The sequence below is a fragment of the Callithrix jacchus genome, chromosome 8 (assembly GCF_049354715.1).
Source record: "Callithrix jacchus isolate 240 chromosome 8, calJac240_pri, whole genome shotgun sequence".
Taxonomy (NCBI): Eukaryota; Metazoa; Chordata; class Mammalia; order Primates; family Cebidae; genus Callithrix; species Callithrix jacchus.
The window spans coordinates 116,183,556-116,209,982 of record NC_133509.1 but is presented as its reverse complement, the minus strand read 5'-3'; the positions used below and the strand labels follow the sequence as shown (position 1 = coordinate 116,209,982).

Genomic DNA, 26,427 nt, shown 5'->3' with positions numbered 1-26,427 from the left:
ATTGTTTGAACCTAGGAGGCGGAGGTTGCAGTGAGCCAAGATCATGCCACTGCACTCTAGCCTAGGCAACAGAGTGAGACTCTGTCTTTAAAAAAAAAAAAACAAGCAAAGGAACAGGATAAAATCTATTCACCACCTATCGAGAGCAAACCCAATTCTCTCCCCTCTTTTTCGACCCCCTCCTTTACCCTCTCTCTTGTCTCTTGTCTCTTTTCTTCACTAACAGGCATGAAGTCCTGAGAGCCTAGACTAACCTGGTGGCGGTGGCAGAGAAAGGGACATATCTTAGAGATCTGAAACAGTCCCCAATTATATCTGCCCAGGTAGACTGCTTTTTGCCCACACTCCTATTGCCTATCTCATTAGTTGCCTTTAATACTTGTGTGCTTTTTAATATTTTATATTTATTAGATTTGTTCTCCTCATTACAAAAGCAATAGTTCATTAAGAGAACTGGGTTTCTCAGTGTGTGGCAAAGTACACCAAAAATAATATGAATCAACAAACGCAAATCAATGTGCAATTAAAAATAACAAATTTAATTTTGCATTCTAATAAAACGTTCTTGTAATCTTCAATTGCAGTCAATCCCTGCTTCCATTACTGAGGATCTGCAGTCTGGAAAGTCTTCTCCCTACTGTTGCTTTTCTTTCTCTTTTCAGCTCCAAGGTTAGTGCTGTCAGGAGTGCTGCAAACATGTTTCATTTTAATTTGTTGGGCAATACAGAATGTATCCCCTTTACTTAGCACAATCTATAAGGAGAAATAGGAAAAACACCAAAGTAATTTTCCCCATTTTTAGTCAGTTCCTCAATGCAACACTTCTGACACCAACTCCAGAAATAGAAAAAAAAAAAAAAAACAGGACGTATTTTGCCTGTTCTCTACTCTCACACAGTCACTCAGCACTTCTGGCATCAGGTGTTTGGGGGTTTTCTGCCACAAATCAAGCAATTCTGCAGTGGATTCTGCAGCAGATTCTCCAGCAGACAGCAGCTGAGTGTCCTCCAGTTCACTATCCACCTGGAATGAACTGGTAGTTCTGACACCATGTACCTGGAAATAGCATCAGATCTCATGGGTTGAGGGGCTGAGTATTATCCATCATTGCCCCCCACTTGAGATGCCACGGATTGTGGCATGAGCTTGTTTCTGACTGACTGGTTATAAACAGGGGTCTTTCATTCTCCTTGCTGAGTTTCAATTAATTTCCTAGGGCATCTCACAAAACCCAGAAAAACACTGTTTTCTTGTGTTTTATAAAAATATTACAAAAGATACAGATAAATAACCAAATGGAAGAGATTTATGAGGCAAAGTGAGGGAGAAGGAGGGCAGAACGTCCATGCCCCTACAAAAACCTCCATATGTTCACCTATCCAGAAGCTCTCTGAACACAGTCCTTTTAGGTTTTTAATGGGAGTTTCATCATGCAAGCATGATTGATTACAACATTGGCCTTTGGTGATCAACTCAACCTTCAGCCCCTCTTCCCTCCCTCTGAGATCGGGGTATCCCTCTAATTGTGCCACAATCTTTCCAGTAACCAGACCCCATCCTGAAGCTATCTAGGAGCCCCCAGACACCAGTCATATCATTAGCACCCAAAAGACACCCTTATCATTCCATAGATTCTGACGGTTTTAGTAGCTATATGTCAGGAAACAGGAAGAAGACCCAATATTTGTTTCACAATATCACCAACTTCTAATAAGGGAATGACAATGGCAATGAAAAAGAAAGGCTACATGCAAAGGAAGAATGCAAGCACTTAGTGACTAGTCTGAATGATGGAACAAAAGAAAAGGAATCAATGCTTTAGAGATGCTGAACCTGGTCATGTTAATCCTACAAGTAGCCTATCTGAAACCCCAATGTTTTTTTTTCTCAAAAAGTTGCTATTTTTCTACCAAAATACCAAATAAAAAGTTCTATACTAATATATCCTTTCCTAAGATTTTTAAATTATGAACTTGATGAGTACTCAAGACATCAGTCTGCTGCTCAGTTTAGAGAAAGCTAACAAGAAAGTCTAAAACCTTGAAAGCTACATAACCAAAGAAAAGAGCAAAACCCCAGGACACCCCATGAAGGTGAAGACTTCTTTTTTTTTTTTTTTTCCGAGCTAGCTGAGATTTTATTTTGGACCAAAAAAAAAAAAAGCAATTGAATTGTTTTGCAACTGGAGGCATGGGCAAGGGGGGTCCCCAGGCAGTAAACTCCCCGCTGGTGGGCTGAGGGCTAGGGCTGAGCGCCGGTGGGCTGAGGGCTAGGGATGAGCGTCAGGTGGGTCTCCTGTTCCCTGCGCTCCCCTGCACAGCAACCTCCCTCCTGGGCTCTGGGGCAGCCTCAGGAGGGGCAGGCTGGGAGGGGCTGTTGCAGCTGTTCACTTGGGCAGGATGTCAGAGGACTCAGACACCAGCCTCCCATCGCGGGTCTCAATCTTCTTCACAACCACAGCCTTGGTGGAGCTGGTGCGGCTGATGGAGCTGGAGCCCGCGACAGAGCCAAAGCTGGAGCCCAGGCCATAGCTGAGGCCGGGGCTTGTGAGGCCCCCATAGGCAGAGCTCAGACCACCTGCATAGCCGCTGGTGGTCTTCGTGTGGATACTCATGTTCTGCATCCCGGACTCCAGCCGGCTCTCCGAAGGTGCAGACTTCTAAATGAATGAAAGGACCTCATTTCTACTCAAAGTCCTTGACCCCTTTCCACGAATATTCAAGTAATGGGATTTCCACTTGCAGGTAGAAAATGCTTCCATTGGGGAATGTTCTCTGTGGCAAGGCAGCATGGTCAAATGGGGGATGGAAGTTTGAAGGCGATGCTTCTCTCTGCAACCCAGACTTGAGTTACCTGTGCTCGAAGACTTTATCTTTATAAACTATTTAAGGCTTCAATTATGGCAAAGCTAACTCAGCTTCCCAATAGTGTGCTGCCTCTGGAATCCCACCTCAGACAAGAGAGAACTAGAAACAGCAATAACTGATATATACAAAATACAAAATTCTCCAGATCTGCTGGTTAGAAGTATTTTTAATGTGTCCTGATAGATATGGAGACAGTACCTCCAAAAGTTGACCCTGGGAACAGTAAGCATCATCCTCATCATCACAATAATTTGTTGGCCTTCCTTCTACCTAGTCTCTCCTCTTAACATATTTTTTCTTCTAACTAAACACAATATACATACATTCCACTACAAAACCTCTAATCAAATTTTACATATTTAATATTAGCCTGTCAGTTCCTTTGCTAGCTTAGTGTGCTTTCCTCTACACTACTCAACAGTGACAGCAGCAATGGCCAGCACTCTGCTTTGTGTTTTAGATGCATTACTTCATTTAATCCTTGCAATAACCCTGTGAAGTAGGGTTACTAGCCATTTTATACCTGTAAATATCCTCATTTTATAGGTATATATATATATATATATAAACTGAAGCACAGAAGGTTAATTTGCCCAACAGCCATAAAGATAATAAATGGTAGAACTTAGTATCTTCAGAGTACTCTGTCATCTTTAGGAATAATTGCTAAGCAATATAGCAGTCATTCAATAAATGTTTTTTAAGCCCCCCATGAGTTTCAAAGGGCATGGAGATAAATGAGATATGGTCCCAATCCTCTAGAAGCACCCATTTAAAAGACAGTTTTGATAGCAAATCTACAAACACAGCCAAGAAGAACACTTTGTTTGACCCCTTTGTTTGAGTTACAAAAGGCCACCTCACTTTCTGACTGAGCTCCACACTAGAACACAGAGGATACTGCAGGTAGATCAAAAGCTGGAGTTTACTGGGCCAAGTGGCTCACACTTGTAATCTCAGCACTTTGGGAGGCCAAAGTTAGCAGATTGCTTGAGCCCAGGAGTTTAAGACTAGCCTAAGCAACATAGTGAAACCTCATCTCTACAAAACATATAAAAATTAGCCGGGCATGGTGGCACATGCCTGTAGTCCTGGTTACTCAGAAGGCTGTGGTGGGAGCATTGTTTGAGCCTGGGAAGTGAAGGTGTAGTGGGCCAAGATCATGCCACTGCACTGTGGGCTGCCCCTGACAGTGCATCTCCCAGGACAACTGAGCAAGACCTGGGTGACAGAGCAAGGCCCTGTCTCAAAAAAAAAAAAAAAAAAAAATCTGGATTTCATCTCTACCTTCATAAAAGAGTCCTTTTATGCAGTATGAAAACTAAACAACAGTATGTGACATCTTCAGTTCTATAGTTGATACCCAAATTATGAGCTTGTGGAGATCTATTCTTTAAAGATGTGCATGAAAATATTAGAAGTTGCCAGGTGTGGTGGCTCACACCTGTAATCCTAGCACTTTGGGAGGCCAAGGCAGGTGGATCACGAGGTCAGAAGTTCAAGACCAGCTTAGCCAGGTTGGTGAAACCCCGTCTCTACTAAAAATACAAAAATTAGCTGGTCGTGGTGGCATGCTCCTGTAATCCCAGCTGCTCGGGAGGCTGAGGCAGAGGAACCTAGGAGCTGGAGGTTGCAGTGATCCGAGATCGCACCACTGCACTCCAGGCTGGGCAACAGAGTGAGACTCCGTCTCAAAAAAAGAAAAAAAGAAAAAAAAATAGAAGCATAGAACCTATGGAAACATGAATCCATATGCAAGAAAATATAGGGGTAGTGAAGGAATGTTCCACTACTTAATTTTAATCCCAGTATCAATAAAGGGTAGGAAAAGAGATAAGCCTGTAGGAAATAATAAAGTATTTGAAGGGAAAAAAAGGAGCAACAAATGGAAAACCAAAACCAACACGGCAGTGTCACATTTGCATATTCGAGCAATGACTATTTCACCTGTGCTTATAAAGCTGCATTTGTCATCAGACCACAATATTCTTGACCACTCTATAATATTACCCTCATCAACAAAAACAATAATCATTTAGGGAATTCTTAACACTAGAAAAATAATTAGCCTAAGTACTAAGCAGTACACATTAAAACTTGAAAATATTGTCCTTCTTGTCCTCAAAATAAATTAGATTTAAGAAGGTAATATAGGCCGGGCATGGTGGCTCACGCCTGTAATCCCAGCACTGTGGGAGGCCAACGGGTGGATCACCTGAGGTCAGGAGTTCCGGAACAGCCTGACCAACATGGAGAAACCCCGTCTCTACTAAAAAAATACAAAATTAGCCTGGTGTGGTGGCACATGCCTGTAATACCAGCTACTCGGAAGGCTGAGGGAGGAGAATTACTTGAACCCGGGAGGCAGAGGTTGCGATGAGCCGAGATCTACTGCACTCCAGCCTGGGAAACAAGAGCAAAACTCTTGTCTCAAAAAAAAAAAGAATTGGAGCCAGGAGTAATGTCAGCAAGATGGCTGACTAGAGTCACCTGGTGCTTGCCCCTTCCAACAAGAAAGGCCCAAGGCAATGAATACGCAGCCACCAATTTGACGAGTGTGGAAGGGAGAGCACTGGAGTGCCGCTGGGGAGTGGAGATCAATCTGCGGTGATTGAAGTCCGGGAGAGCAGCATGGAGCCACCCGGCCTCTGCAGCCCCATCTGCTCTTCCCAAATCGGATTGGCCTGGAGACAGAAGGGACTTCCTGTTGTGGAGAAAAGGTAAGCAGATCCCCAGCAACTCTCATTGTCTTGACAAACATCTATAGTCCTTTCCTTTTTTTTTTTTTTTTTTTTTTTTTGATATGGAGTCTAGCTCTGAGGCCCAGGCTGGAGTGCAGTAACGCGATCTCGGCTCACTGCAACCTCCCTCTCACAGGTTCAAGCGATTTTCCTGCCTCAGCCTCCCAAGTAGCTGGGATTTCAGGTGCCCAACACCACGCCCGGCTAATTTTTTTGTTAATATTTTGATGGGTTTCACCATCTCTACTAAAAATGGTCTCTATCTCCTGACCTCGTGATCTGCCCACCTCAGCCTCCCAAAGTGCTAGGATTATAGACGTGAGCCACAGCGCCCGGCCACCTACAGTCTTTTCTACAGGAGAACCCCACAGTTCTTCCAAGCCCTGAGCCCAGTTTGGAATGTTGCCGGAATTCATGCAGCTGCATTGCCCTGGATTAAGAGCGCAAGGTGTGCCCTCCCCACCCCAACCCATTCCCTGTGAGCAATGCTGCTGCAGCACTGCCCCATCTTGAGAGCAGAGCCACCTGTAGAGTGCACCCTCCTCCCAGGGTCAGTAGCCACTGCATCCCTCCAGCACTGGAGCTCCATTTTCATGATGCCAAGCCCACAAGAGTAGCCAAATGCCACAGCCCTAGCTGCGCAGAACTTGTGCCCAGGATCAGCTGTAGCTCTGGTCCTGCAAAGCAGGGAAACCAATTCCCACCACCATTCATCCAGATAGAGAAACAGTCTGCCAGTCCTGCCCAGAGCAAACTGCCCTTGAGCTAGCCAGACCACTGTGTGCCCTCCCACACATGGGAGCTGATATGCCCCACGCCAGCAGAGTGGCTACAGGATCTGAGAACTAGCTGTGTGTCCATGTCCTAGGTTGAGAAACAGCCCTGCAGGCGGCCTGTAATAGACACAACCATGGCTGACTAAGCTGCCCTGTGTCCCTTGCTCAGGCCTAGGAAACAACCTTATGGGCAACGACCCACAGAAATGCTCCCAGGCCATCTGAGCAGCAATGTGAATATGTCACAGGTCTGAGAAACTGCCTTGTTCCCAACCCAGGCAGATGTGTCCCCAGGCTAGCAGAGCAGCAATACTCCCATGCCCTGGACCTGAAAAATAATCTGTAGGTCACTTTCAGCAGATGTGCCTGAGGGCCAGCCAAGCAGACTTGTGCCCACATCCTGGGCTTGAAAAGCAGCCTCATGGGGCCCCCATGGCAGACAGGTCCACCGGCCAATCAAGCAGTTGTGTATCAGCATCCTGAGCCAGAGGAACAGCCCCATGGACCATCCCCAGCAGACATGCACTCACACCAGCCAGGAAGCCACGTGATCATGTCCTAAGCCTGAGGAGCCTCAGGGCCACCCACCACCCCTGCCCCGTCCCTGCCCACCAACAAACATGTCCCCAGGCCAACTAAAAAATCGGGCAACTGTGTCTTGGGCCTAAGAAACTCTGTGAATCACCCAGAGCAGACACACCCCAGGCCAGCCAAGCAGCTTTATGCCTGCATCCAAAACCAAAGAAAGCGTGTTGTGGGCAACCCCTGGCAGACAAAGCCAAGCAGCTGTGTGCCCACGCCCTGGGCTGAAGTGAGCTCCACAAACCATTCCTGGCAGGCACACCCCAAAGCCAACTGAGCAACAATGTGTCTATGCTCCCAGCCAGAGTAACAACCCGGTGGCCCAAACCTCAGTGAGCTATATCCCAAGTTGGCTGACCCACTGTGCGCACACACACACACCAGGCCTGAGAAACAGCCTGGGGAGCCCAACTCTGGCAAAGCTACATCATGACCACAGACTCTGACAGCCTAGCCCACTGAGAAACTCACAAATGCTGCTAGTATGGATTACAGCTGAAGAAACTAAATGGAGAGTATACTACTGTACATACCTAGAATCAAGGCCAATGTACACCGCTAAGTGACACTCCAAGACTTATTAGTACAAATAAGTGTTTCCCTATGAAACCTTCTTCATAAAACTAGAAAACATAGCTTTTCCACCAGATGGTAGAAATCAATGTAGGAACACATCAACCATGAAAAAAGGAAGGAAACATTGTTTTCCAAGGAAAATATAACTTCTCTAATAACAGACTCTAATCATAAAAAAAAATGACATGCCTGAAAAATAATTCAAAATAATAATCTTAAGGAAACTCAGTAAGATGCAAGAGAATACAGATAGACTATTTCATGAAATCACAAAAATCAGTTTATTATTTAAATGAGAAATTCAACAAAAAGATAGATATCATAAGAAGAAGCAAACAGAAATCCAAGAGCAGAAGAATTCAATGAATGAAATACAAAATATGCTTAGGTGCTTCAACAACAGACTAGACCAAGCAGAAAAAGGATTTCTAAACTTGAAGACAAGTATTTTGAAATAACATAGGCAGACCAAAAAGAAAAAAAGGATAAAGAATAAAAACAAATGAAGAAAGTCTACAGAATTCATGGGTATTATGGGCATTCCAGAAGGAAAAGAGAAGGGAAAAGGTGAGAAAAACATAGTTAATAAAATAACAAGCAGAAACATTCTTGGAAGAGAGAAAAATATCTAGGTACAGGAAGACCAAAGAACCCCAAACAGGTCCTATCCAAGGCACATTATAGTCAAATTGTCAAAAGTCAAAGATGAAGAATCTTAAGAACAGCAAAAGAAAATCATCAAATCACATATATGAGAATCTCAATTAAACTAACAGAGCAATTCTTAGCAGGAACCTAATGGGCCAGGAGAGAATAAGATAATATATTCAAAGTACTAAAAGAAAAAAAACCCTGCCAGTCAAAAATATTATACCTAGCAAAGCTATCCTTCAAAAATAAAAGAGAAGTAAAATCTTTCACAGATAAGAAAAAAACTAAGAAAATTTATTACCACCAGACCAGCCTTACAAGAGATACTCAAGAGTATTTTATACGGAAGTGAAAACACAACTACCACCATTATTTACTCATATGCAGGAGAAAGAAAGGAATCAAAGCTTATTGCTACAGAAAACCACCAAATTGCAAAACAATAAGAAAGAAAGTAAGGAACAAAGGACATATAAAACAACCAGAAAACAATAAATAAAATGACAGAAGTAAGTCCTCACCTACCAATAATAACTTTGAATGTAAATGGACTAAATTCCCCATTTAAAACATATAGACTGGGGGAATTGATTAAAACAATTGACAACAAGACCCAACTATATGCTACAAAAAACTCACCTCACCTGTCAAGACACACAAAGATTGAAAGTGAAGTGATAGAAAAAGACACCCCATGTAACTGGAAATCAAAAGTGAGCAAGAGTAGCTATACTTATATTAGATAAAACATACTCCAAGTCAAAAGCTATAAAAAGAGAAAGAGAATGACATTAATTATATCATAATAAAGGAACCAATTCTGTAAGAGAATATAAGAATTGTAAATATATATGTACTCAACAGATATGTATAGCAAATATTAGATCTAAAGGGAGTGATAGGCCCCCCCATACATAATTGGGGACTTTAAAACCCCACTCTCAACATTAGACAGATCATCTAGACAGAAAATTAATAAAGAAACATTAACTTTAAACTGTGCCATAGGCCAAATGGACCTAACAGACATTTATAGAATATTTCATCCAAAAGCTATAGAATACACACTCTTTGGGCCACAGTGGCTCACGCCTGTAATCCCAGCATTTTGGGAGGCCAAGGCAGGTGGATCACTTGAGATCAGGAGTTCAAGACCAGCCTGACCAACATGGTAAAACCCCAACTGTACTAAAAAAAATACAAAAATTAGGCATGCACAGTTGCATGTACTGTAGTCCCAGCTACTTGGGAGGCTGAAGCAGGAGAACTGCTGCTTAAACACAGGAGGTAGAAGCTGCAGTGAGCCAAGACTGTACTACTGCACTCCAGCCTGAGCAACAGAGTGAGATTCCATCTTAAAAAAAAAAAGCCATATGTATTCTTTTCATCAGCACATGGAACATTCTCCAGGACTGACCATATGTTAGAACACAAAACAAGTCTCAAAAGTTTTTTTTAATTTTTAAAAATTGAGCTGGGCACAGTGGCATGTGCCTGTACTCTCAGCTACTTGGGAGGCTGAGGTGGGAGGATCGCTTGAGCCCAGGAGTTCTGGGCTGTAGTGTGCTCTGTCAGTTGGGTGTGCGCACTAAGTTCTGCATCAATATAGTGACCTGCTGGGAGCAAGGGACCACCAGGTTGCTTAAGGAGGGGCGAACCGGCCCAAGTCAGAAATGGAGCAGGTCGAAAAAAAAAAAAGAAAAGAAAAGAAAAGAGGCCGGGCGCGGTGGCTCATGCCTGTAATCCCAGCACTTTGGGAGGTCGAGGCGGGTGGATCATAAGGTCAAGAGATCAAGACCATCCTGGTCAACATGGTGAAACCCCGTCTCTACTAAAAATATAAAAATTAGCTGGGCATGGTGGCGCACACCTGTAGTCCCAGCTACTCGGGACGCTGAGGCAGGAGAATTGCTTGAACCCAGGAGGCAGAGGTTGCAGTGAGCCGAGATCACGCCATTGCACTCCAGCCTGGGGAACAAGAGTGAAACTCCATCTCAAAAAAAAAAAAAAAGAAAGAAAGAAAGAAAAAGAAAAGTAGAGAAGAACATAAATGATGTTTATGGAAAAAAAAAAAAAAAGAAATGGAGCAGGTCAAAACTCCTGTGCTGATCAGTAGTGGGATTGTGCCTGTGAATAGCCACTGCACTTCAGCCTGGGCAATATAGTGAGACCCATTTCTTAAAAAAAAATTGAAATCATATCAAGTATTTTATTCAGTCATGATGGAATAAAACCAGACATCAAAATTCCAGCTAGATAGAAGGATTAAGGTCTAGTGTCATATACCCTGTAGGGTGACAATATTATATAGTTAATAATATTATATATAGTTTGAAATAGCTAGAAAGAGGATATTGAAACACATTCCCAACAAAAAAAATAATACCTGTTTGGGATGATGAATATGCTAATTATACTGATCTGATCTGATCTGATCACTATACATTACATGTATCAAAACTTCACTATGTACCCAGTGACTATCTATAGTTATTTGTCAATTAAAATTAAAAAAGAATTGGAGTCATTACCTTAATAGATCATGTAATTATCAATTATAATCATTATGTCAATTTGATTCATTTCCTTGATAAGTAATCTGAGGCTTAAATAATATGAGTTTATAGAGTGCTTAGAGCTTTTGGTGAAACTGTTTTTGGAGCTTGCCATGGCTGCCTTACCACTGACAGATAAGCATCTCAGATACCTTTACTCATCCCTTTATCTGACTGCAAGAGTGATGGAGCATTTAGTCTTTTTATCTTAAGCCAATTTCTAACCCTCCTCTAATTGGCCCTCAGGATCACTACATCAACATGTCTCACATCTGCATTTGCCTTGTGCACCAGTAGAGGTTCAAACACTTCTCACATTTTCTACCTCAATTTATCCATGAATATGGCCCCCTTTCCCTCTTGTTCCTAACGGCCTGAACACTTCCCATGCCCTCTGAGACTCATGATCTCTTATCAACATCTATAATATTTCTCTGAGCTTTCCCTTCATTTCATGCCCTAACTGAAACCCAACTGTTCCCTAAGGTCACTTGTTGTCCTGCAGTCCTCTGCAAGGGATGTGTGTTTTGTTTGTTTTTTCTCTTATACTGGTTGCCCTGCAGTCCTCTGCAAGAGATGTGTGTTTTGTTTGTTTTGTTTTTTCTCTTATACCAGGCACGTCTGGGCTTGAAGATGAGAGATAAGACCAGTATCCTTCTTGCCTCCTATTGCAGCTTCATAAATTGTTCTCTTTCCTCTTCAAAAATTTAGATCCTTTGAAGTTTATGCTATCAGATGCCACAACCCCAAATATTGTTATACTATTGACATATAAGCCTCCTTTCATTTAGGAGGATTTTAACACCTGGCTCTCTATCTTCCTATTCATCCCAACTCCTGTCACTGTGAAAGGAAAATAAATCTTGGGCCCCAAAACAACTAAAAGGAAAAAAAAAAAAACTAAAGGGAAAAGCCAAGCTGGGAACTGCTTAGGGCAAATCTGCCTCCCATTCTATTCAAAGTCACTGAGATAGATGAATATCTGATGGCCTCCTTTGGAGAGGCTAATCAGAAACTCAAAAGAATGCAACCATTTGTCTCTTTGGGATGATGAATATCCTAATTATCCTGATCGGATCCTATGACCTGCAAACTCCCTCCCTGTTTCGAGTTGTCCTGCCTTTCTGGATAAACCAATGTTCATCTTACATATGTTGCTTGATGTCTCATGTCTCCCTAAAATGTATAAAATCAAACTGTTCTGACCAGCTTGGGCACATGTCATCAGGATTGCTTGAGGCTGTGTCATGGCCACGTGTACTCAACTTTGGCAAAATACACTTTCTAAATTAACTGACACCTGTCTTAGACATTCAGGGTTCACATTGTCAATCTTGATGTATAATCAAACCAACAATGAGACCTCTTAGTTCCTCAACCTCATCAACTCTAATTTTTTTTTAAAATCTCACATCAGCTGCCCACTTCTATGGGCATATATTTGCCCAATAATTATACTCCTTAATCCAAGCATCTCACTCTCTGACCACTATCCCTGTCTTTCAAGTGATTTCATCTAATATCTCACTTCAAAATTTTATTTTACTTCATTACAACCTCCAATTCACTGAGTCTGTTATTTTTTTCATTATCCATTCCCCTTTCAAAGACACACATCCCATTGAACCCCTGAGATTCAATGGCTATCATCATAGTTACTCACTGAAATCAGGGCAAGTGGTCTCCTCCTTATAAAGATGACTCAAGAGTTGCAAACATCACATTTCGCACCCTATTGGATCAGTTGGGAAGTGAGGCCTTTGGGGAGTTATTTAAATAATGAGGGATCTGCCCTTATAAATGGATACATGCCTTTATAAAAAAAAAAAAAACTTGAGGGGAGAAATTCACTCTTTTTTTTTTTTTGAGACATTGTTTTGCTTTTGTTACCCAGGCTGGAGTGCAATGGCATGATCACGGCTCACTACAACCTCCGCCTCCTGGGTTCAGGCAATTCTCCTGCCTCAGCCTCCTGAGTAGCTGGGATTACAGGCACAAGCCACCATGCCCAGCTAATTTTTTGTATTTTTAGTAGAGACAGGGTTTCACCATGTTGACCAGGATGGTCTCGATCTCTTGACCTCGTGATCCACCTGCCTCGGCCTCCCAAAGTGCTGGGATTACAGGCTTGAGCCACTGCGCCCGGCCAGGGAAATTCACTCTTTTCCACCCCTTCCACTCCTTCTATCATGTGAGGATATGGCATTCTACCCTTCCAGAAGCTGAGACCAGCTTCTCACCAGACACTGAACCTATCAGCACCTTAATCCTGGACTCCTAGCCTCCAGAACTGTGAAAAATAAATTTCTTTTTACAAATCACTCAGTCTCAGATATCTTGTTGTAGCAGTACAAACGAAATAAGACAACTGGCTAAAATTCAGTGCATTCTATTATTAAAAAGAAAAGAGGATGTGACTATTTGGGGACAGTTAGTGATGTTTGCACATTAGTTAAGCCTAAATGCCCACCTATTCTGTGTTTTCCCACAAGTAACTAACACACCAGAGGAAAGTATGCAGCCATGATTCTCACTCCAAATCTCAAGTCAATTCTACATAACAAACTTATACACGTATTTAATACATTTGATCTTCTGTGCTCAAGAAATGGCTATTTTGTGTGTTCTCTTTTCTCAAACCTCTCACAATCCCTTACTATCTTTTACACTTCACTCTCAGCTGGTAAATTTCTCATATTTTATAGAAAAAGTGAAAGCAATCCCAGGAACTTACTTTTCTTTCCCCACTAAATCTACTAGCCCATTCTAACATTCTTTTCTCTCATTTCAATTCTAACTTTCTTTGACACATTCTTTTCTCCTTTTACAATACACAGAAGCTCCTTGTTCCTAGCAGAGATGAACACCTCTCAAGCCTATCTTTTCCAGCCTTTCTCAAGGACAGATGTCTGTAATAGCAATTTCTCTTGTAGTATTATGTTTTGATTTTCTGTTGGATTATTTCCAACAGTTAGGAAATAGTCTCTAATAGATCCTACCTTCAAAAAATTATTAGAAGAGAGGACTCTGGGAAGATAGCAGGGTAGAGAGCACCTGAAATCTATCTCTCCAGCTTGACAACAATTGCACTGAGGGAATCTGTCTTACCTAGCTATTTGGAAACTCTACAGTCTATTGAAGGCTTGCAGCTTCCAGAGGAAGGCTTGGATGGTAAATTGCAGTAAATTCTGGTCAATTTCAGCTGCACAATAGCAGCCACCCATCCCCCAACCCCAGCCCTTTGGCAGGCAGGCAGCCATGCAGAGGAGCAGCTTTCCTATATCTTGCAGATGCCAGGGTGGGTAAAAAGGACCCTTTCCTACAAATACCAGGGATCTGGACTCTAATCATTGATTGCTATTTCTGATCACAAAAGTACAAAGAGGCAGGTAGCCATTGTGCTGCACCTCTCCCCACTATTGTATGCCCCTCCCCCTCCAGCTGAAGCAACTTCTAGGGGATGAAAAAGGCTAGCATCCTCCACTCCATTTATTTTTCTTTTCCCCCCCTTTTTCAGAGCCATGTGTTAATGACTAGGACTTTCAAAAGCAACTACATATGTGGGAGATATGAGAAAGTCATGTGTATGCTCCGGGAAAGGTGCAAGCTTAGAAGAGATCTGAGAAAGACCTTCATTTTACACCTCAGACTGACACTTCACAAAGAGGCAGTCTACAACAGTTTTAAAAAGCAGCAAACCCTGGGGAAGAGAGAGAATCTGATTTCCATAGTTACTACCTTATTACATTCAAATGTCCAGTTTTCAACCAAAAGAAAAATTACAAGATATGCAAATAAATAGGAATATGGCCCATTCAAGGGAAAAAAATCAACAGAAACTGTCCATGAAAAAAAAGCTGATCGTGGCTGAACTAGACAAACACCTTAACAAAACTGGCCAGGTGAGGTGGCTCATGCCTGTAATCCTAGCACTTTGGAAAACTGAGGCAGGCAGATCACTTGAAGTCAGGAATTTGAGACCACGCTGGCCAACATGGTTTTTTTTTTAGGAGAATCAGGACTTACTAGAAGCCCCATCTCAACTAAAAAGACAAAAATCAACCAGGTATGGTGGTATGCGTTGTAGTCCCAGCTATTTGGGAGGTTTGGGCAGGAGAATCGTTTGAATGCAGGAGGTGGAGGTTCCAGTGAGCTGAGATTGCACCACTGCAATCTCCAGCCTCCATCTCAAAGAAAAAAAAAAAAAAAACCGTAACAAAACTATCTTAAAGATGTTCAAAAGAACTAAGGGAAAATGTGGAGAAAAGTTAAGAGAATGATGTACGAACAAAATGGAAACATCAATAAGGAGGTAGAAAAGCTAAAAAGAAACCAGAAAAGAAAAAATCTAGAGCTGAAAAGTACAAAACTAAAATAAAAAATTTAGTAAAGGCATTCAAAGACAGATTTGTTCAGGAGGAAGAATTAGTGAATTTGAAAATAGGACAATGGAAGTTATTGATTGTGAGAAGCAGAAAGAAAAAGAATTGAAGAAAAGTAAGCAGAGCTAAGGGACCTATGGGACACACTCAAGTGGATGAACATATGCATTGTAAGAGTTCCAGAGGGAGCAGACAGGGAGAGAGGAGTAGCGAGAATAAAGAAATATTAGGTTTACGACCATACCACCCTGAATGTGTCTGAGCTTGGAAGCTAAGCAGAGTCGAGCCTGGTTAGTACTTGGATGGGAGACCCCCTTGGAATACCAGTTGTGGTAGGCTTATTAAAAAAAAAAAAAAAAAAAAAAAAGGCTGGGCGGGGTGGCTCAAGCCTGTAATCCCAGCACTTTGGGAGGCCAAGGCGGATGGATTATGAGGTCAAGAGATCGAGACCATCCTGGTCAACATGGTGAAACCTCGTCTCTACTAAAAATACAAAAAATTAGCTGGGCACAGTGGCACGTGCCTGTAGTCCCAGCTACTTGGGAGGCTGAGGCAGGAGAATTGCCTGAACCCAGGAGGCGGAGGTTGCGGTGAGCTGAGATCGCGCCATTGCACTCCAGCCTGGGTAACAAGAGTGAAACTCCGGCTAAAAAAAAAAAAAAAGAAAAAAAAGAAATAATAGACGAAAACATTCTAAATTAAATGAAAAACATGAATATAAACTCCAACTAGGATTAACTCATACAGGCCAATTCCAGCATACAGTACAATCAAACCATCAAAGGGAGAATCTTGAAAGCATCAAGAGAAAAGCCACTCATCATATACAAGAATTTCTCATTAAGATTATCCACAGATTTCTCATCAGAAACTTTTGAGGCTGACATACACAAGGTACTAAAGGGAAAAAAAAACTGTCATAGAAGAATTCTGTATTCAGCAAAACCGTCCTTCAAAAGTGAGGGAGAAATTAAGACATTCCTAGATAAATAAAAGCTGACAGAGCTTTTGTTTACCTAACTTATCACTATCCTTGATGTCACTTGTTATCACTAAACCTGCCCTACAAGAAGTGCTAAATAAACTCCTCCAGGTTAAAATAAAACAAGACAGTAACATAAAGCCATATGAAGAAATAAAGATCTCATTAAAGGCAAATACATGGGCAATTATAAAAGCTAGCATTGGCTGGGTGTGGTGGCTCACACCTATAATTCCAGCGCTTTGGGAGGCCAAGGCAGGCGGATCACCTGAGGTTGGGAATTTAAGACCAGTCTGACCAACATGGGGAAACCTTGTCTCTACTAAAAATAAAAAATTAGCTGGGCATGGTGGCGCATACCTGTAATCCCAGCTTCTTGGGAGGCCGAGGCAAGAGAATCAATCACTTGAATCCAGGAGGTAGAGGTTGTGGTGAGATCATGCCATTGCACTCCAGCCTGGGCAATAAGAGCAAAACTCTGTCTCCAAAAAAAAAAAAAAAAAAAAGCTAGTATTGAGGGCATTTATGTTAAGTGAAATTAGCCAGGCACAAACATTGTATGATCTCACTTATATGTAAAATCTAAAAATGTTGAACTCACAGAATCAGAATGTAGAATGACAGTTAACAGGGGATTGGGGATGGTGAAGGTTGGTAAGATTCTGGTCCAAGGATACAACATTTCAGTTAGCTAAGAGGAATAACTCCAAGAGATCTGTTGATCTGTAGGGACTATGGCTAATAATAATGTATTATATCCTTAAAAATTGGCCGGGCACGGTGGCTCACACCTATAATCCCAGCACTTTGGGAGGCCGAGGCGGCTGGATCACAAGGTCAACAGATCGAGACCATCCTGGTCAACATGGTGAAACCCCTTCTCTACTAAAAATACAAAAAATTAGCACCACCAGAACATGGTGGTGCGTGTCTGTAGTCCCAGCTACTTGGGCGGCTGAGGCAGGAGAATTGCTTGAACCCAGGAGGCGGAGGTTGCGGTGAGCTGAGATCGTGCCATTGCACTTCAGCCTGGGTAACAACAGCGAAACTCAGTCTCTCTCCCCCACCCAAAAAAAAAAAACTGCTAAGAGTATATTTTAAGTGCTCCTACCACAAAAAATAAGTATGTGATGTAGTGCACATGTTAACTTGACTTAGCCATCCACAACGTATACATATTTCAAAACATGTTGTACACTATAAATATATACAATTGTTGTCAATTAAGACAGAAAAATAAATGTTTTTAAAGGTCATGTTATTGTAACTATGTTTTGTAACTCTACATTTTTTCTACATGTTTTAAGAGGCTAATACATTTAAAAAGAATTATAGGCTGGGTGCGGTGACTCAGACTTTTAATCCCATCACTTTGGGAGGCCAAGATAGGCAGATCATCTGAGGTCGGCAGTTCCAGATCAGCCTTACCAATGTGGAGAAATGCAGTCTCTACTACACCCAAAATTAGCTGGGTGTAATGGAACATGCCCGTAATCCCAGCTACTCGGGAGACTGAGGCAGGCGAATAACTTGAACCCAGGAGGCAGAGGTTGCAGTTAGCCAAGATTGTGCCATTGCACTCTAGCCTATGCAAGAAGAGTGAAACTCCCATCTTAAAAAAAAAAAATTACTTAAGTTCTAGCTAATACAATAAGACAAGAAAAGGAAATAAATATATACAGATTGGAAAGAAATAAAACTGTCTTTGTTTGCAGATGTCATGATTACTTATGCAGAAAATTTTAAAGAATTGACCAGAAAAAATCTCCTAGACTAATAAGTGATTATAGCAGGGTTGCAGGATACTAGGTTAATACACAATAGCAAATTACTTTCCTGTATGCCAGGAAAGAACTAGTCAAATTTAAAAGTAAAAACAATATTGTTTACATTAGCACCTCCAAATGAAATACTTATGTATACCATAAAATAAAACACAATAAAAACAGAAAGTAATGTGTTAATTAGCACCTCCAAATGAAATACTTATGTATACTATAAAACAAAACACAATAAAAACAGAAAGTAATGTGTTAACGAGGATGTGGAGAAATTGGAACCTTTTGCACTATTGGTGGGAATGTAAAATGGTACAATAGCTGTTGGTTTCATTGGGGAATTGTACTAAACATTAAAAAAGAACTAACACCAATCCTCCTGAAACTTTCTGTTTTTGAGACGGAGTCACTCTTACCACTCAGGCTAGAGTGCAGTGGCGCAATCTTGGCTCACTGCAACCTCCACCTTCCTGGCTCAAGTGATTCTCCCGCCTCAACCACCCAAGTAGCTGGGATTACAGGCATGCACCACCATGCTCAGGTAACTTTTTTTTTTTTTTTTTTTTGAGACGAAGTGTTGTTCTGTTGCCCAGGCTGGAGTGCAGTGGCGCGATGTCGGCTCACTGCAACCTCGGTCTTCAGGGTTGAGGTGATTCTCTATATTGGCCAGGATGGTCTCATACTCCTGACCTTGTGATCTGCCTGCCTCAGCCTCCCAAAGTTCTGGGATTACAGGCATGAGCCACCACACTTGGCCCTCCTGAAACTTTTCAAAAAAAAAAAAAAAATGAAGAGTTGGGAACACTTATAACTCATTCTATGAGGCCTGCATTACCATGATACCAAAGTTAAACAAAGACACAAGAAAACTGCTGAACATTAATCCCTCTGGACGCTGATGTAAGAATTCTCAACAAAATACTACTAACAAATCAAGTTCAGAGCCAGCAGGGAATTTTGGCAAAATTCGTCATGATATATCTTTTTTTCTTTTCTTTTCTTTCTTTCTTTCTTTTCTTTTTTTTTTCTTTTTTGACAGAGTCTTGTTCTGTCACCCAGGCTGGAGTGCAAAGGTATCTTGGCTCACTGCAACCTCCACCTCTCAGGCTCAAGCGATTCTCCTGCCTTAACTTCCCGAGTAGCTGGGATTACAGGGGTCCACCACTATACCCAGCTATTTTTTGTATTTTTAGTAGAGACAGGGTTTCATCATGTTGACCAGGCTGGTCTCAAACTCCTTACCTCAGGTGATCTGCCCACCTCAACCTTCCGAAGTGCTGAGATTATGAACTACAGAATTTTTACTTATCTTCCTGTACCTGACATCTGCATCTTCTTTCTCTGATATGAGGAGAGATTAGCATTATGAATCAGTAGACTGAGTAAATAAGATTACCCTCAACAATGCAGGTAGGTCTTATCCAATTTATTGAGACCCTTAGCCTCCTGAGTAGCTGGGATTACAGACGCCTGCCACCATGCCTGGTTAATTTTTGTATTTTTAGTAGAGACAGGGTTGTGCCATATTGGACACACTGGTCTTGAACTCCTGACCTCAGGTGATCCACCCACCTCAACCTCTCAAAGTGCTGGGATTACAGGTGTGAGCCATTGTGCCTGGCCATATTTCCTTTAAAAAAAAAAAAGTAAGCAAATCTATTACACACATTTTTGTATTTCCTGTTTTTTTAAATGGAGGCAAAGAATACTTTTCTATACCTTTTTTTCATTCAGCATTATATTCCAAAGATCATTCTATAGTGGGTATATATATATATTCCTTATTTCTTCTTCCAGCTGCATAGTACTCCCCTGTGTGCATGTACTATAGTATAGTCAACCAACCTCCTTATATGGACATGTGGGACATGGACATATTACATAATCTCCTTATATAAAATACTTACCTTTTGGGGGGTGGGATGGGTGTTAATGCAGTCTCACAATGAATAGTCTGAGGCATACATCTTTTTTTTTTGCTACTGTATCTGTGGGACAGAGTCCTAGATTTGGCATTGCTAGTTCAGTGGGCAAATCCACACATAACTTTTACTACATATAGTTGGGCACATGTGTAACTAATTTGATATATGTAATCAATAAATCAGCTTTCAGCTTAAGGAATCATCTCATTATATTAACACACAAAAATTATGCTGTGTACTTAGAACCAGCTTAAGTCTGGCTGCTCATGGCTCAGAGGCAGAAAACATGAGAAGCGAGGTGTAGTGAAAAGAAAGCAACTTTATTCAAACATTAGCAGTTGGTGGATGGACAGGCTCATGCCTTTAATACATCACTCCAACTTTCTGGGCTGAGTGAAGGGGTTTAAGAAGCAAAAAGGTGTGGGAAATATGGAAGAGTAGCACAGGAAGGTGTAGGTCTGTGTCCGTTCTGATGGCCATCTTCAGTAATTGACTGTTTGAAGGCCCAGTTTGAGTCATCCGGACTTAAGCTGGTAGTACTGGGCACAGCTGGGTCTCTCTATCTGGTTTGTTTCAAAATTGGCCACTGGAATTTGTAAGCAAGCACATCATTAGATAAGTGAGCCCTGTTCTCAGAAGACACTGGTGGGAAAGGGAGATACAAAGTTTCAAAGTATGTTTCAAGGCTGAAAGCAAGAAAGGAAAAAAAAAAAGTTTTAAAATGCATTGTGAGGCAGGGATACTGTTACATGTTCACCACTTGAGGCATCAAAATTTGGGTAAACTTCTTGTTGATAAGGAAGCTATCCATTGACCACTGGCATCATTAATTTTTTTTTTTTTTTTTTAGATAGGGTCTCGCTGTCACCCAGGCTGGAGTGCAGTGGTACAGTCTTGGCTCACTACAACCTCTCCAACCTGGGTTCAAGTGATTCTCCTGTCTCAACCTCTTGAGTAGCTGGGATTACAGGCAAGAACCAGCACAAGCAAATAATTTTTTAAATTTTAGCATAGATGGGGTCAAGACCCAGGCTGGCCTTGAATTTTTGACCCCAAGTAATCCATGCACCTGAGCCTCCAAAGTGCTGGGATTACAGACGTCAGCCACCCTGCCTGGTTGTTATTGTTTTTTTGAGACAGTCTTTCTCCAGCTCTGGTGCCCAGGCTAGAGTGCAGTGCCATGATCTTGGTTCACTGCAACCTCTGCCTCTCATGTCTCAGCCTCCCAAGTAGCTGGGATTACAGGCACATGCCACCATAGCCGACTAATTTTTGGCATTTTTAGTAGACGCAGGTTTTCACCATGTTGGCCAGGCTGGTCTGGAACTCCTGGCCTCAAATGACCTGCCTGCCTCAGCCTCCCAAAGTGCTGGGATTACAGGCATGAACCACAGCACCCAGCCATCATCATAAAAATACAATGGTAGTGTTCTACAAAGGGAGTTAAGAACATCTTTCCCCAGCTTTGATAATACTGGTGTAGCTGTTACAGTTATCATTAATAAAACACCCATCAAATACCTGTCAAAGCACTTCCTGGTGGTGGTGATTATTTCACCTTATTGATACAGAGAAAATCATGGCACAATGTCACATAGGAATTTAGTGGCAAGAGGCAAACCCAATTCCACCAAAACTCCAAACCATATTAATTTATTTTTGGTGAAAACGACAAACTGGTCTATACTTTGTTCTACAGAAAATAACTTAGAGCTTGTGGTGTTTTAAGACATGAAGTAGCAATTTCAAACTAAGTTACAACAGAAAAAGATAATTTAAAAAGTTTTTAAAAAAAATCTCTTCCTCACATGTACAGAACTAATTTGGGTGCTAATTTCTTCTTACAGTAACCACCAAAAATCTGTGCACGTGAAAATTGGCAGTTTCTTTGTAAATGCCAAAAACATAGATGAAATCTGAATGCAGTATAACTGTTTTTGGTAGTACTGAAATATCTATGCTCTCAATAGCTTAAATGAATGCTTATGACTATGCACTATATTTTAAAATAGGGGCTTTCATTTAGATTAGTAAACTTGCTGGGTACAGTGGCTTATACCTGTAATCCCAGTACTCTGGGAGGCTGAGGAAGGTGGATCACCTGAGGTCGGGAGTTCCAGACCAGCCTGGCCAGCACGGCGAAACCCTGTCTCTACCAAAAGTACAAAAATTGTCTGGGCTTAGTGACGTTTGTCTGTAATCTCAGCTACTTGGAAGGCTGAGGCAGGAGAATCACTTGAACACATGAGGCGAAGGCTGCAGTAGGCTGAGACTGTGCCACTGCACTCCAGCCTTGGTGACAGAGCGAGATTCCATTTTAAGAAAAAAAAAAAAAAAGAAAGAAATGATTAGTGAGCTTGAGGCATCTTTCTTCTTCAATTTTGTATCATTCCAAAATGCCCACTACTACTGAGCATATGAGGACATAAATGTGCCTCGAAACTGTTTTTTTTTTCTCTTTCTTCACTGTTTAAGAAAATGAAGTTTGATAGGAAGTCATGAGATTTTAGTTTAAGCCAATTTTCACAATCTTTTTAGACTTTTCTTCTTGGCGTTGTTGCTAGAAATAGTCATTTGGACTGTAAAACATTTAAATGTTTGGACATATAAGGTTTGGTGTCATTTTGTTGATGGTACAGCAAAACTTATACATTGATTTTTTTTCCTTTTCTTCTCTTGTTTTACAGTTATCTAGTGTTTAGGCTGCATATTAAAAGAAAGATGCAACATTTTATCTCCCAACATAAATCATTTTGAAGTTAAAAAACACACAACACAAACATTCATCACAAAGAGGGTACTATTATGCATCTCCCTAAATACATGGCTGTTACAAAGTATGAGATCACAAATAGCAAATCCTATATAGTAGAAATTGCTGTTAAAGTTAGAAACATCATTTAAGCTGTAGGAGACCAAGAGTAAAAAGTTCAGATAGAAACAATTTAAATATGATGCTAAATGTAGTCTTACTTGGGAGAAGTTTTCTCTCACAAATTTTCAGTTTTGTGAATTAAAGGCCTGCAGCTTCCAAGTATTCAGTCCGACAATTTTGGTGCAAGATCAGAAAACATTTCTCTCTGAAACTAAACTGGATGGCACACATAGGTTACAACGAAGGCATGTAATACCTATTGAGGGCTTGGAAAACCAACATATTGGAGTGGAATCCATGATGGCTGGATGCCAGACACACCATCTAATGCAAGTGCTTGGGTAAATATTAACCAAGTGCTTAGGTCTTTTTGTAATCTAGGTGTAAAGAAAGAACCTAACTCAGAGCCTCCAGGGAGTGTGATGGACTTAAGGAGGCCAGGATTGGGTTTTGTGCCACTTTAATCCAATAACTACATTCCACTATTTCACCGATTAATTCTGTGAAGAGCAAATCTCATAGCTTCTCTTCCATGTCCAGGGCAGTGGTTTCAACCTTAATTGATGGCAAAACTACTCAACCATTTATCAAGAATACGAAGTGGTAGGGGAGAAAACTAAGTGGAAGGTGAGGGATTCCATGTACAAAGCGTTTGGGAGTATGTATATAGGGAGGTAACAAGAAGTCCTCTCAATATGCAGTAAAATTTACCAGGAATGGTATTGTTTAGTGTAACTTTACAATTGGGCTATCACCTGAATATTAAATAAATCACAAATGTTGATTGAATCACAATTTTACATTGCTAAGAACACTGATTTCCTGTGATTTTTTTTCTTTAAGTGTTCCAGACCATGCAGCTGTGCAGGTAACTGGAAGTAATTGTTAAGAGGGGAATGGATTTGGTGTGAAAATAAATCTCAAGGTTCATAGATATTCTCCACACCCATTGATAATCTCCCATTTTCTGCGTATTAAAGGCCCCTGCTTTCTCTAATCCCTTTCTTCAGGTGTTGGCAGGCTGCATTTTTTTTTTTTTTTTCTCTTTGGTAAGATGCCTTTGACATTCTTCAAATCTGGTTTCACCAGCAAAGAACTTTTCGTTTTGCTCTGTCTTTGGAAGACAAACTCCTTCACTCATCCAGATGACATTTCAGGTCCCTCAAAATTCCAGGGGCTCCGTTCTGCTTGTAATGTTGATATAAAGGCAGGATTTGTTTGGACAGAGGAGGTCAAAAGCTTATTGGATTGCACTTCAAGACACGGGCACAGCCGCCGTGCTCTCTTATAACTAGAGGCCAAGCGATTTGGGTCAAGGGCATGTGTTTCAATGTGATCAGTCACTACACGTTGGCCATGCGGAGTAGTGGGATTTTGGCAGTATTTTTTAAAACCAGGGAAAGTTATTGTGCTGTTATAATCCAAAGGCTGGTGGGGTTGTCTCCCCTACTCCCCGCACCGCATTTCCACCACCGTGACAAATTATTTAAAGTACGTGGGCTAGTAGGGAACTAATCTCTGGGTAACCTAAGTAAGCCTGGTCTTCGTAGCGGACCCAGTGTGGAAACAAACCAAGTCAGAGGTTAGTAACTCTGGAATGTGAAAGTGGGCCCCAATCGGCTTTTACTCCCATTGGGAAATTCTACATAATTCTGCCCGCGAAAGACCCACCCTCGGCGAGGAGCGAACGCTCCGAGGCTCACAGTCAAAGCCTCGCTGACAAATCAAGAGATGACTCCGCATTTAAAACCGTCCCGAATCGGAACCCGCCAGAGGCCGGAAGCCGCACCACGTGACCAGTTCTCCGCGGCCATTCCTAGCGAGGCAGTCGCTACCGCTTGTCTCATTTCCTAGCTCCTCCAGCGCGGGACCGGGCGGAAACGTGCGACAGGAGGCGGTCCCACCTAGCTTTGGACTGGAATGTCACTAGAACTCGCGCCTTTTCCAGAAACGCTTTGCAAGTACTTCACCGCAAAGAACTGCGGCAGACTTCCGCCTGGGTGCCAACCACGTGATCACGCGAGAGTTGGAGAGGCGTAGGTCCGACTTCACTACTTCACTACCCAAGCTCCGCCAGTCGAGCACCCCCACCGCGCGTGACGACGCGGCTCGCGGCGGCCTCCGCCCCGACGCGCCTGCGCACGCGGCTCTCGCGGTGTCTCGCGCTCAGCCCCGCCCACCTCTGCCCCCGCCCTTTCCACCCCTCCCTCCCCCATCACCCTGTCTCTCAGCGGCGGCGGCGGCGGCGGCGGTTCGCGCAGCTTGTTGGCTCGCTATATAAAGGAGAGAAGCGAGCGGACCGGACGGCTGGAGCTGCAGCCGGTGGCAGCAGCGGCGGCGCAGGGAGCGGTGACCGGTGGTGGTTTCCCTCCTTGGCGCGGGGTGGGGAGCGGGCAACGCCCCCGGACCCCTTAAGGGTCGTGGATTTTTTTTTAAAAAGACGATTCTCGAGGTTTTTAGCTGCGGGAGGAGTGCCCCCCTCCTCCTCCTCCTCCTCCTCTCCGCTCTCCCCTACTCCTTCAGGATTGATTTTGTTTAAGTTTTTTTCCCCAATCTTGCGGTGACTTGGGTCACCCTCGGGTGTTTTAGTATTTTTTTTTTTTGGTTTTGTTTTTATCTTGTTTTCTTGGGGTTGCCCCCTCTTGTTTGTGTTGTGTGTGGAAATGGCGAACTCGGCAAATACAAACACCGTGGTAAGGACGTGGTTCGGTGGCCGGCGGGGGCTTCGTTCAGGCGGCAGCAACGGCCGGACCGGGCGGGGGCGGGGACGGCGGCGACTCCCGGCCTCGACTCTTCAGCCGCCCGCGCGGCCGCCGCCGCTGCCGCCGCCGCTTCCCGCCTCGGGCGGATCGGGCCGGGGCGGCGGGCGGCGGGCGCGGGGGGGCGCCGAGGGCTCGCGGCTCGGGGAGGGCGGGGGCGCCGGCGGGGCCTGGGGCCGCCGCGGGCCGGGTCGGGCCGCGGAGGCGGTTGGGCCCGGGCGGGCGCGCAGCCCCGGCCCCAGAACCCGGCCCCCGGGAGGGAGGGCGTGAGGGGAGCCGCCGCTTCCCCCCGAGGGGCCCGTCCGCGCTGGCTAGACGATGGCTCCCCGAGCGGCTTAAGAACAAAAACCGTGTCTGGGGAATCGGGCGAACCCCTGAGACCCACCGTGATCCACTTTAATGCAGTGGAGGATTAATGGCTACTTTTGGGGGTTACTTAGGTTTTTTCCTGGCAGTTGTGCTTTGGGAACCTTCACTGGGGCCATTTTATGTTTAAAAAAAGGACTAAGGTTGTTTGAAAAGCACTTATCTCAGTTCCTTCCGAATGGGTAAAATGGCGAAGGGGAAGCAACCCCCCCCCCATCGTATCTTCGACTAGCAAAAGCACCAAAACAAACAAAAAAAGCCTACAGTGGTCCAAGTGTCCCTGCTTTCGCCTTGAAATTTGCCTACTTCTTCCCGTTGGTCCCTTTTTGGTTATTTGCGATCACGTAGGTTTGCAAAAAGCAGTCACATAAATAACCTTTTCAGTCACCAACGCAATGTGATCACTAGTCCCCCCAACTCTTATTTTTATATGACAATAAAACACGTTTTTGCCCGGTCCCAAATGCCGCAGACTAGCCCGCGGCCGCCCGACACCGTACCGTTGGCGACTCGGGTCGATCCATCATGGCTGCGGCCGCTTACCCTGCTTTTCAGTCCCTGAGCTTTGTGGTCCTCCTCCCTTTGGCTGCCCTGTTTATATAGAGCCATTGC

At 43.0% G+C, this 26,427-nt stretch overlaps 1 protein-coding gene and 2 long non-coding RNA genes across 6 annotated transcripts in view; 1 reads left to right on the top strand and 2 right to left on the bottom strand.

Moving 5' to 3' along the window:
- Positions 1 to 518: 518 nt before the first annotated feature.
- LOC103795868 (uncharacterized) lies at positions 519 to 26,389 on the bottom strand. The gene is made up of 3 exons (XR_008474520.2): positions 26,316 to 26,389; positions 16,473 to 16,590; positions 519 to 753 (listed from the first exon to the last, which is right to left on the bottom strand). It is a non-coding gene; the product is annotated as an uncharacterized LOC103795868 (long non-coding RNA).
- On the bottom strand, positions 20,266 to 24,542 carry LOC144577451 (uncharacterized). Its single transcript, XR_013521433.1, has 3 exons — positions 24,362 to 24,542; positions 22,789 to 22,901; positions 20,266 to 20,401 (listed from the first exon to the last, which is right to left on the bottom strand). It is a non-coding gene; the product is annotated as an uncharacterized LOC144577451 (long non-coding RNA).
- The window catches only part of GTF2A1 (general transcription factor IIA subunit 1), a 48,150-nt gene continuing 46,225 nt past the window's right edge, over positions 24,503 to 26,427 (top strand). For 2 of the 4 annotated variants that reach the window (XM_035261206.3, XM_078335563.1), the window contains exon 1: positions 24,913 to 25,383. In XM_035261206.3, the coding sequence (XP_035117097.1) occupies positions 25,354 to 25,383 (30 nt within the window). In that variant the 5' untranslated portion in view covers positions 24,913 to 25,353. Of the gene's footprint in view, positions 24,731 to 24,912; positions 25,384 to 26,427 lie in introns of those variants that run through there. The other 2 variants (XM_035261209.3, XM_035261207.3) reach the window with 2 other exon arrangements.